Genomic DNA, 12,741 nt, shown 5'->3' on the forward strand with positions numbered 1-12,741 from the left:
AAACACTTCTGTCTGACCCATATATTCTATTTTAGTAACGGTGGCCATGTTTTTCGACAGAACAAAAACTATATAATAAGTTCTATACAAAACACCCTAGTAAATATTCATACGAAGCCTAGTTCTAATTGATCCAGTAGTTTCATAGGGGAAGAGTTTTGAACAATGATTAACGACGACGGACGACGAGGAGAGTTGCCACGTGATGGCAATAACTCACCTAGCCTTTTGGGCCAGATCATAAAAATTTAGCAAAACCTGGAAAAATTGAAAAGATCTCTATGGACGAAATTGAACATAGGAACTGGTTTCAGGCATACGTGCATTTGGACATGAATATAATTTATTTGCAGATGGAAGGGTTAATCTGTATCATCGATGAATAATAAATTAAATTCGTATCAAATGTAATTAGTTTTATTAGGAAATGTTCAAGCTCTTTAGTTTGGCTCAGCTCCATACCAATAGGGACATGGCTTTTCTCTACTACCCTTTTGAACTGCTGTTTGATAACATCTTGTCAGCTGAACAATTTCACATTTCGGATGAACGTGTCGAATCACTTGCCCAGTTCTGAAAACATTGTGTTTTAAAGCTTATTTTTTTTCAAAACATATGCACAATAACAAGAACTACTTGTAGCACGGTGATATAATTTCAGTTTTCAATAAGATAACATGTTTTTAATTTTTTTTTCCTTTACTCTTATAAAAACAAAACGAAATCATTTTTTTTTTATTTTGTTTTCTGGGGTATACCTATTGTTTAGACAATAAGCATCTAGAAAATCCAGAAAAGTATGTCCACACCAAAGAAAGATATTTTTAGAAATGATTAACGATGAAATAGTGAATGTATTCACTAAATATGAAGTCGTTTTTGGGTGTGAACATCTTTTCCTTACCAAAGATATCACCATGACGTGACTGAAAAGTACAAAATTTGACAGAATATCTGAGAATTGGTAAACTTCAACAAGCAATTCTTCTGTCCTTTCTATGCAGAAGTCTTTTGTTTTCTCATTTGTGATGGATTCAAATCTGCAAACCCACAATTAAATCATGATTATAATTAATTTTCAGTTTTATTTTAGACCAAAAAGACCCTTTATCGACCCATCTCCTTCTCTCCACCAATACACCTTGGTTATAAGAGCAACAATATTTGTTCATTATGTTATTATAAAAAATTTGATTCTATATTTTATCGTTTGAAATTAAACTTTGCTGTTTTTTTTGTTTTTTTTTTTGTCTTTTTTATATGCTTCAGTTAATGCCGTCAATTTTCATTCTTCCAGATAATGCTGTTGGCATTACCCTTTTAAGTGTATAACATCACATATATTTGAAAGTATTTACAAACATTTAAAAAGGATGTTATTAAATTTTGTGATAATTGGCACCCAAATCAGTTTTGTATGAAACAAAAGGGACATCAGCCTTTCAAGCAACCAAAGGATTATCATAAAAACAGTGTAAATTTCTTCTGCATTTTTGTGTTAATTGTGTTAAGCAATTAATCTATAAAGATATGTGCATCTTACAATACGACCAAATGAAAAAAAATCAAAATAATGTTTTTTACATTTGCTGACTCATAATTCAGCTTAATAAATGTGTCCAATTTGATTCTTTATACTAAGCTTTTAATATATTCTTTAAGGTTTCCTATGCTCAGTCAAGTAGCCATCGGATGGTTTTTCTGTTGATCGAGTTGTTCAACATATCAAACAATTTTTTGGTAAAACTGGAGACCATTTTTGAAAGTCGTTAGTATCGTAGTAAATAGTTTTGAAAGTCGTTATGTAGTACATTTTACAGAATCAGATATAAAGCGTTATTTGGTTTGATTTTTGTGGAGTTTTTGGGATTCAATATAGGGCAGGAAGATCACAAATTTAAATGCCATTATGATTAAGTCGTCGCCTATCACAAAATACTCACCCACAACAACCTATAATTCCACTAAAACATGAACATTTCTGGCAATGATCGCTTTGAAACGACTGCCCTTCTCTAATTTGTACACCATTGTATACACAACCTATAAAGAGTTTTTTTTTTAATTTAAAAAAATATATACTTCCGTCTAATAAAATTTTATTATCAGTAGGTATTTATGAAATAAGGAACATTTATCGTGAAATCTTTATGCTTGTTCCGTATGCTACTTATTTTTAGCTTTAGGTGGTTCCTGTTCTTTTATGACATTAGTTTTTTCATATTCCATTTAAAGAAAGTATTAAAATGATAACAACTTTTATCAAAACTGTCTTTCAGAAAATATACACAAGAAGCTGACATATGCTGTGATTGTGACATATTTTGTGGTTATGGTTTTTTTAAAATATTTTTCAAACAGTTGAAGACATACATGATTTAAACATGGAATAAATTGTTCATGACATATCTCAATCATTTTCAGAGATATTAAATCTTCCTTCTTCTGATATGTTATGTTATGTAATATAGTTCAAAACAGACTTAAAACGTAAATCTACTTAAAATAAATACCTTGTTTTCCATAACAAGCGCTTTCAACTTTCGACACTGTATTCAAGAGAAGTACAGCAGAAATGACTAAACACAATATCATTTTGCTGAGTGACCGCATTCAAAAAATAGTAATCCACAAAGTTTTACCTCGGAATGATCAATTCTAAACGAGAACTGGCTATGCTGGGGAATTTATCTTCGATTTATACGAGATGAATATTCCCAATATCCTATTTCATGCAATTATCTTAATAATATTCAGTGATTTGTTTAATTTCTTGAGGCCCCCTTTCGAGGTTTTCGTTTTAAATCTCAAACTCACGCAGTTTAATGATAATGTTCCTTCTAAAACAAATATATCATAAGACAACATTTAAAAAAAAAAAGCTATTATGGCCTTAATATGATGCTTGCTAAATAAACACATAGATGGTCTCTCAATATCACCTTTTAGTGCCTGGTTTTCATAATAATCTTGTAGTCAGCGTATTCTTATTCAAGTGTCTAGTTATGTAATCATTTGAACATTAAGTTGTTCATGCTCATGTTTTCTTATTTTACCCGTCATATTCTGAAAAGTTAATAAGAGATAAACATATCTAATTGCTGTAAAAGTGGAAATGGGATGATGGTTCTATTAGCATGATTATGTTAAAATGACACATAAACAATTGTTATTTGTTATGCACATAACAAATTTACAATTATTCCATGGCCATTTTTAAAAAGATAATATTAATAAGGCATGTAAGTAAATAGAAAATAAATCAATGTAGTTACTTATGACTGTACATGATTAGGATGGCGCACTGCATAACCTTGATTTAATCCACTATTTTGTTTGAAATGCCTGTAGCATGTAAAGACAACATCTGTACAAGCTACTCCGATAATATAGTAATTATTTTGTCAGCTTTATTTTGGACTTGACTTACTTATAGTTTGGATTAGTTTTCGAGAGTTTTGTTGTTATCCTTATTTAGTAATTTGTCATACTTAAGATTAAAAATTAATAGAGTAATATATTTAAATATAACTCTTGGAAATTTGTCATACTTAAGATTAAAAATTAATAGAGTAATATATTTAAATATAACTCTTGGAATGACTTATTTATTTTTTTGTGTATGAGGAAAATCCTATGCTGAACACGACGCAAGTCTGCACCACGAGTATCGTGGTTTCACCAAATAAACAGAAAAATATAAATTCAGATTCTTACTAGATAATAAAAATCATGCTTTACAACTTCCCACACTGTTCCGACTTGCCCATTAATCATGTGCATCATCACAACTTGAAACCAAAAGAATCTTGTAAAATCAGTTAATTCACGAATGTAACGTGCCTATACATCTTGCAATACTACAAGTAATTTAAAAATAACTGGCAAAACATGTTTTGCCAAATCGTTAGACCTTCTAGACTGTTCTTCAGGAAACGTGTATAAAGGAATACAGTTTACACTCTGCACAATTTTATACGATTGTGAAACCAAATAAACGTTCAGCAGCAAATTAAAAAAAACATCGAAAATACTTAATATTCACAATACAGGATCCTGCACAGCCAATTTAACTATACATCAGACAAATATACAAACGTTTTGTTAACTGTTCTGGTTAGAAATAGAAAGTTATTTGATCGCTGTGTACCTTCCTGCAACTGTCATGATAATACCACAGGCGTAAAAATCTGTCTAGTCCTCAACTCAGTGAAGTTGATAATATGGCTTTTTTTAAACCGATTCAAAAACAATCAACTTCAAAGTCGAAAACCACCAGAGTGAATGCTGCAAGTTGTTGACGACCTCCTTTTTAAACCCATGTATAAACTTGAAAACATCGATGATAACGAACCATTCATAACAAGATCATGAACGATGAGATTATCCTTCGAAAGACGAAAGAGTAATAAAGGCAACCAAGGTTATAGCGGTAATCAAAAGAATGTAATCCTTGGACAAAGACCAGACATTGAAAACAGACATACACAATAAAGAACATAAAGTAACTAAAATCATACATACAAAGTAACAAAAGCAAATGAGCAACTCGGACTCCACTACAAACTGGGAGCATGGACCAGTTGCATCGGTAGGGTAAAACTATTGAATACAATAATTAAACATATTAAACAATGAACATTGGTAGACAGTCATGGCGTTCCATACTTGCAATATATGTGAACAGTTCTCAAATGTTCAGTCCACTGATGCCGGACTGATAATGACCTGTACGTTTTTTGTTTTTGTTTAGATTAAATCTGTGACACAAACAGTGCGTCTCTTAGACTTAATCGCTTACAGGTTGCTAAACAAGTATCTCCAGAAAGACTTTGGACAGACTTACTTTCTATACTTTCTGTTTAAATGACATTTTTGATAAGCCGATCAAATTTCATGATTTTGAAAGCATTATTCAAATGGAAACACCAAAGAATTCATCTCAACAGAAAGTAGAATGTAGATGAATGAAATAGTTGACAGCTGTACTTTTTATTAGACTGATAAAATACCACTTTGAAAACAATAAAAAAGTCAATTTAGATACCAGTCGTAAAGTTACAAAGTCAATCAAAGAAAAAACACCAAAATACAAACCGGAGGTAGACTTAGGGAAGCATGAAGAAGACATATGGATTCTGAAATATAAATTAGAGGCTCTTAAAGGCCTGCATAGAACACCTGGCTTGTTATGCAAAACTTAACATCTGAGGGAGGAGAAAGTTTTTGAAAGTAATAATATAAAGAAATTGCAAAAAGACGCCGTCAAGAGGAGAAACTGCAATATGGCTTAACAGATTTACACAAAAATTTACCTTACATAGATCCCGTCATGTTGAAGCCTGAAGAAGACATGGATTCTGAAATACAAACTAAAGGCTCTGAAGAGCTTGAATCGCTTACCTGACTTGAAAAGCAAATTGTAATTTTAGTAGAACATTTCTTAAATACCATTATAATTAATTTACTAAAGTATCTTACCATACGATCAAATAAAACTTAGATCTTTTGGAGACAATCAGTTCAAGACTATTATAATAGCATTAAAACCTATGATTTTTCAACACTCTATACTTCTTTTCCCCCATACTCAGGTACAATCCCGACTTAAAAACATTATACATCGTTGTTTTTCAAAAAAAAGATGGTACACATAGATACAAATATATATAGTTCTTGGTAGAGATTCCTCATACTTTGTAAGAAATAATTCTAAATCATCTTCCAAGTATACAGAACAGGATGTTTACAAATTGCTGGAATTTTAAATTGATCACATATTTGCCCAGTGTGGTGGACGTGTTTGTCAACAAACGGTCGGCATTCCAATGGGCACTAATTGTGCACCTTTATTTGCTGACCTATTCCTTCACTCTCATGAGGCTAACTTTATAGCTGATCTGATCCGAAAGAGAGAATATTGTTTGGATAGATCCTTCGATCTCAGTTTCGGCTATATAGATGACGTTTTACCTTTAAACAATCCTAATTTCATACAGGATCTAATTTCGGGGATTTGATACATCGCACCTACCCACAAATAACTCCAGATAAAGGATACTACAGATACAGTGAAGTCGGCCTTATATATTCACCTACACTTTGAAATCGATGGTAAGGAAAACTATTGACCAGACTTTTCGACAAATGTGATGACTTTTCATTAAAAATTGTCAACTTTCATTTCATCTGTTGCAACATCCCTTTCGCACCTGTGTATGGAGTGTTCATATCACAACTCATACGTTATACCAGAGCTTGCCGCGACTACGCAGACATTTTGTATCGCGCTAGATTGTAACAAATAGGCTCCTGGAGCAGGATTATTTTGCTACAAGATTGAAGTCATCGCTACATAAGTTTTATGGCCGTCTTCATGAACTCGTGGATCGTTATGGTGTATCCATCTGCGCCATGAAAACTGATTTGTTTAAAATGTCATAGTTTTCCTTTCCTCTTTCGTCTACCACAGACTTGACTTGAGCAACTCGGCGAATAATTCAAGAAAAGCAGAGGACGCTTACCCTACCGGTGCACCTGGTCCATGCTCCCATTTTTTAGTGGAGTTGCTCATTTGCTTTTGTTAACTTGTATGTATGATTTTAGTTACTTTATGTTCTTTGTTGTGTATGTCTGTTTTCCATGTCTGGTCTTTTTATTATATTATTATTATTTTATATGGTTGTGAAACCAAACAACGTTGCACAGCCGTATTGCAAAACATAGTTATGGTACACAGGATCCTATACAGCCATTTTAACTCTTCCAAATATTACCGGTGCTTGTCGATGTAAGTACAGTACGTGTCATCGGAAAAAATATACAAACGTTTTGTAAATTGATCTGTACAGAAATGGAACTTTATTTAACGTTATTTGAATGCTACGTACTGTCGTGCAATACCAATGTTCACACCAATGTTAAAGACTAACTACCTCGGAGTTGAAAACTACATAAGCAACGTTATTTTAAAATAATAATACATACTTGACGTTCATTTATATTCTGAAACAGAGGATGAAATACGTTTCAACATTTTTGTCTTTTATATTTTCAACAAACAACAAATCTAAATACGTAGCACATTTCAAAACAAACAAAAACCAAACTTCTTGTTTAGTTATCATGTTCAAAGACGATTTCCATATATATTTCACTGCTTAGAAAAGGGTTGAGACAGAACATGCATGCAGAAAATTATGAATTGTAAATACTGATCGTGATCGTGGGTTTCTGACAGTTATACAATTTCCACAAGGATGCCACTCGACTTAATATTGCATTCCATTTGTTTACCCAATGACTGTTTGAAAGAGTGCACGTATATGAAATTATTGATGACCACACTAATACGTCATGCTCAGCTATAAAGTCTAAATTAATTAAATTGTACACTCTGCATTATCGTAGAAAACAACAAATAAACAGTACTAAGGGTCATATTTCAAATCAATCAAATCTACTTAAATTGAAGATAAAAGTGAAAATTTCTTACAACAGGGTTATGATGCTAAAGGATTAAATATATAGCTACAAAAAATATGGTCGTCATCATAAACTCGTGGATCGTTATAGTGTATCCATCAGTACCATAAGAACATATTTGTTGACTGTGCTATAATTTCGTTTGCAGTGTCATATACAGTTCTACTTTTTATTCTTACGCGAATGTAGCATTTTGTAAGCAATGTGGGTGTTTCCAGAAAATTTAGTGGAAGCAAAAAGTGGGCAAAAACTTGTTCATACTCAAAGTGTTAAGTATAGTCTGTGTTAGTAATTTACTTCTGCCTCTACATGTACGTGTGCGTTATGTTGATTATTTGTTTTTTTCTTTTCTGTGTGTATCATGTTTCTTTGTACTGTCATCACTCCTGGGTATCTTCTTTTATTAGCTTTTAAAGCCCGTTTTTTATTAGTCCTTAGCTGTTTCGTTTGGATTCCTGAGATATTCAGTTGCATAAGATACTTTTCGGTGGACGTGTGTAAGATGATACCGGTAGAAGTTAAAGTGAAAATTAGATAAGCGGAGAGTTAACAGTGGTGCAGTTAAAACAAAGGAAATTTTTCCTTGAAATGTGTATGTACTATTTAACAGAGGCACCCAAACCCTCAATGCAATTTTGATTTATTTATCGTGATTTACATGTTATTGCTTTTAAAGATAGTCTTTGTCGAAATGTGACCAACATTCAATAAAAATTAAAATGTAAGAAATTCAATTATTATTAATTCTATTGATCTAAGTTTTTTTAAGATTTCAAAGAAAAAGAGACGAAAAAGGATCTAATTAGCCCCGAAAATACGACTCAAAATGAATCATAAAGTGTTGACTGACCTAATTGTACTTAAATCAATCACAAATGAGATAGAATATAGACTTCTGATAATTCCTATATTGAGAGAACAGAAAATTTGCTTAAGGTCTAAATTCATGGTCAAATGGCAACCCAAAACCCCCCGCCCCACCCCCACCCTACCAATATAGTACCAAAACACACTTAACCTAGATCTATGCATTGTAAGAGTATTTCTTGTGTGTATTCTGATCAAAAGTAGTCAAAATAAAGCTAAGAATGAGTATTTTAAAATCATGTTTGTAATTGAATATTGCTTACACGTGTGGATGGCTTATCTTCATGCTGTCAGTTATCGGATGCGGTAAAAATGTTGATTTTCAGTATTTTTTATTCAGGTAAATTTAATTTTGTGAAAAAAATTTCTACTGTCATCGTACCATTGAATAATGATTTTGAAAGCCTTTTTTCCATGCCTTGCAGTGGCATGCAACTTTAATGTGTCATTTGTCCTGGGAATTCACAGTGAAGCATTGAAATTACTTGTTTAACATGTAAATTAATGGAAACATTAGAAGTGGTTAGTGAGACCTAAAGTTTACAAATATTCAGATATTTTATTCAGTTTTATACCTTTCGATCACTTTCTGGTCATGTTATTGCTAAGAAATGGTGTCCACACTCAAGAAACAACTTCATATGTAGTACATAGTTCATCATATAGGAAAATATTCAGTTTTTTTGGTGTGGACATAGTTTTCTGGATGTTAATATGTTAAAAAAAAACTCTATTTGCAATTTTCAGCAGTTTTTGTTAAATGACATAAAATTGTTGCACCATTCTGATGTGATTACAATGAAAATGTCACAAAATATTATTTTTCCTTCTATTTATATAATTTACTATGATACGAACATCTTTTATGTTATTACATCGATATTGATATTTTAGGTAGTATTCATACCTTAATGCACATACACCTTTGGATGCAGAATTTTTCACTTTGTTTTATCACTTCTTGAAGTGATTTTGAGCAGTAGAAAATGTTCTTTTGTTTATTTTTCATTTCAACACATTACAAAAGATGTCACAAAACAATACTAAAGTACTTTATCTTCAACAAGAATAAATATGCAAGTCTGTCGAACCAACCAAAATCTAAACAACACAGCTTGACAGATGGACATTTTGACAATTGCTTAGCTCAGTCAATTCAGATGTCATTCGTACAAATGCAACGTTTATCGTATAGAAACAACTAGTGGTTGACTTTGGGAGAAATAGAAAAGAAATATGGATGCAGAAATAAAATAAAACATCAGCACACTTGTATGAAATTTAAAAAAAAAATAGCTTTGGAAATAATTAAATGTAGGAATCAGCCATATGTAAGATCAGACTCCAATATAATAGGTAGGTAGGTTCTTTATCTTCAGTATATGCTTTAAAGATACGTTTCAAATGCAACAAGTCTTATCAGGAATTACTATTTAAACAGAGAAGTACATCACTTCCTTCTTGTCTGCAGCTTATTATTATGACAATGATAACATTTTATACACCAGTGGCAAGTTATTTATTGTTCTACATAGAAACAAAATACATGTCTAAATATTATAGTCCGTTTCCCTTCCTTTTTTATGCCAAGCTCTTTAGGTTGGCACAGCTCCATACTCATATGGACATGTCTTTCCTTCACCACCTTTTAGAACAGGTATTTGAATACGTTTTGTTGCTTGGACAACTTCACATCTCTCATCAATGTGTCGAATCAACTGCCCAGTTCTGAAAAAAAAATGAAATACATTTTTAAAGCTGCTTTATCCTTTATTATATTTTATCTTATTTTATTTATTCATATGCACTCGTCTCATGCTACACCACTGGTATATTTACTCGATTCACCTGAATTTAACGTGAAATTTACCACAAAGTTTATTTGCTCAATTTCATTGCTGAATATATATGGTTTAGGCGTTTAATTGCTATGTTTAACACGTCACCAAAAGGTTTTTATAATATTAATAATTTTTTAAGTGCGTTTGTTTTGGCGTGTTATTACAATTCTTATTCTGAATTTAACCGTTCCAAAACTGAATTTTGCAGCTTTGCGTTCATAAATTTTGCAATTTCGTACCCATTAGTTTTTTTCTGGACAGATTCCTCTAAATTTAACACGTGTTTCCCCCAAAATATATATATAGGTCTGAAAAATTCCCAACAATGTTAGAACTATCAAATTTGCGATGCAAATTTTGGTCGTTCCCTCGGGACTCGAACTCGTACCGCTGTGACATCTGTGGCAACACCGCCTGCACTAAATCAAGGGCCCTATACCACTCGGCCAGCTAGGGTATATAAAAATATAGCTTTTGCTGACCGGGTCAATCCTCCTCGTAGGATTAATCTAGGGCTGTAACTTAGTACACGATGTATGGTAGTACGGGACAGTTCATTTAGATGTTAATATGTAGGATGGAGGATCAAATTAATGATGCATGTGACAACAAATCAATATTAAACAACGTCTCAGAACGTGACGACTCTATTCGCTACACTGCTCCATCGGATCAAATTGATACAGGGAAGATAACGTAAACTTATAGAAGGGTCTGAAAAATTCCCAACGATGTTAGAACTGGCAAATTTTTGGTCGTTCCCTCCGCTGGACTAGGCTATATCAAAATATAACTTTCGCAGGCCGGGTCATTCCTCGTCGTCCGAATTCGAGTCCCGCGGAGAGAACGACTAAAAATTTGCATCGCAAATTTGACAGTTCCAACATCGTTGGGAATTTTTCAAACCCTTCTATAAGTTTACGTTATCTCCCTGTATCAATTTGATCCGATGGAGCACTGTAGCGAATAAAGTCGTCACATTCTGAGACGTTTTATATATATAAATATTGTCGACTTTCCTTTCATCTGTGGCAACATCCCTTCGGCTCCTGCGTATGGAGTGTTCATATCACAACTATGCCAGAGCTTACCGAAAATACGCAGACATTTTGTATCGCGCTAGAAGTCTAACAAATAGGCTTCTGGAACAGGGTTATGTTGCTACAACTCGTGGATCGTTATGGTGTATCCATCAACACCATGAAAACTGATTTATTCAACGGGTCAACGGGTCATAGTTTTCCTTTCTCGTTTGTCTACCGCGGACTTGACTTTTTATTAGCAACTCGGCGGTTGTTTCTAGAAAAGCAGAGGATGCTTACCCTACTGCTGCACCAGGTCCATACTCCTAGTTTTTAGTGGAGTCCGAGTTGCTCATTGACTTCTGTTACTTTGTATGTTTGATTTTAGTTACTTTATGTTCTTTGTTGTGTATGTCTGTTTTCCATTCATGGTCTTTGTCCCTGGATTACATTCTTGTACCTTGTATAAAATCGCAAAGGCCTTCCACGTTAATAACTGTTACAAACAAAAGTACAGCAGAAGAAAAAAAACATTATAAGTGCCATATTTTGTGAAGTGTCCTCCTTACAAAAGAGAGAGCAGGAATGCAGGATCAATTTTACGCAGAAGCTGACTGCGTTGGTGATCTGACTTTCATTTTATAAGAACCGCGAAGTACCCATTTTCCGCTTTTTGCAATTATTTCAATAAATGTTTGTGGTTTGTTAAATGCCCAGAGGCCCCATTCGGAAGTTATTCGTTTTAAATATCAAATTCACAAAGTTAGTTGTTCAGTTCTTTTAAAAGAACAAAATCGAAAGATATCATAAAAAAATGTAATTATTATTTTACCTCAATATGGCTTTGGCTATACGAACGCAGAGGTAGTATTTCGGTTTAATGTAGATTTACCTTTCTGCGCCTGGATAATTAATAATTATGGAGCCATTTTTTCCTTACTCGAGTGTCCAGTTACGTAATCATTTGAACATTAAATGTATCGTGTTGGTATTCTCTTATTTCACTCGTCATTATCTGCATTATTAATAAGACAAAAATATGTAAATGCTACAAAATTGCCAAAAATATACCTTTCATAATGAATCCATTAATTCAAGCATTTTCAATTGCAGAGAAACAATTTTACTGCAGTTACACAGATGCAGAATAAATAATTTTGAAATTAGCCACTAATTGGCGGTCATATTCAGGATAAATCTAGGAAGTTAGAATGAAATAATTTCTTCTATTCCAACACGATTTGTCGTATGTTGCACTACCACTTAAAGACTGCAATACAAGGGATGATAGTACCAAGTACTGAAGGTAGTTGTGCCATGCCGCAAAAATAATGAGACATCAATTATTTTTGTCCTTAATGATGTAACTACATAAATAAAGATTGCAAAATAGATTTATTCTCGTAACTAGATTAGAAATGCCAAGAATCAAAACTGTTGTAATCGGATTGTGTCTTTTAGTGTTAATACCTCATGTTGTATAATGAAACTGTCCTTAGACCAAGATAAATATTTTGTTGTTTATT

General features: G+C 32.8%; 1 protein-coding gene across 1 annotated transcript; it reads right to left on the reverse strand.

Moving 5' to 3' along the window:
• Positions 1–401: 401 nt before the first annotated feature.
• On the reverse strand, positions 402–2,695 carry LOC148599596 (uncharacterized). The gene is made up of 3 exons (XM_088557979.1): positions 2,514–2,695; positions 1,944–2,043; positions 402–573 (listed from the first exon to the last, which is right to left on the reverse strand). The coding sequence occupies exons 1-3, from the start codon at positions 2,611–2,613 to the stop codon at positions 441–443; spliced, it is 333 nt and encodes a 110-aa protein (XP_088414105.1). The 5' UTR covers positions 2,614–2,695; the 3' UTR covers positions 402–440.
• Between the last annotated feature and the right edge of the window lie 10,046 nt (positions 2,696–12,741).

The sequence above is a fragment of the Perna viridis genome, chromosome 13 (genome assembly GCF_037379345.1).
Source record: "Perna viridis isolate PV_CMFRI_1.1 ecotype Kerala chromosome 13, ASM3737934v1, whole genome shotgun sequence".
Taxonomy (NCBI): Eukaryota; Metazoa; Mollusca; class Bivalvia; order Mytilida; family Mytilidae; genus Perna; species Perna viridis.

Bases quoted from the DNA above. Each gene is read 5' to 3' on its own strand.
- LOC148599596 (XM_088557979.1), bottom strand. From the start codon at position 2,613: ATGCGGTCACTCAGCAAAATGATATTGTGTTTAGTCATTTCTGCTGTA. The intron at 2,044-2,513 runs GTATTTATTTTA...AACTCTTTATAG, and splicing joins CGCTTGTTATGGAAAACAAG to GTTGTGTATACAATGGTGTA. The intron at 574-1,943 runs GTGAGTATTTTG...CAATGTTTTCAG, and splicing joins GGAATTATAGGTTGTTGTGG to AACTGGGCAAGTGATTCGAC.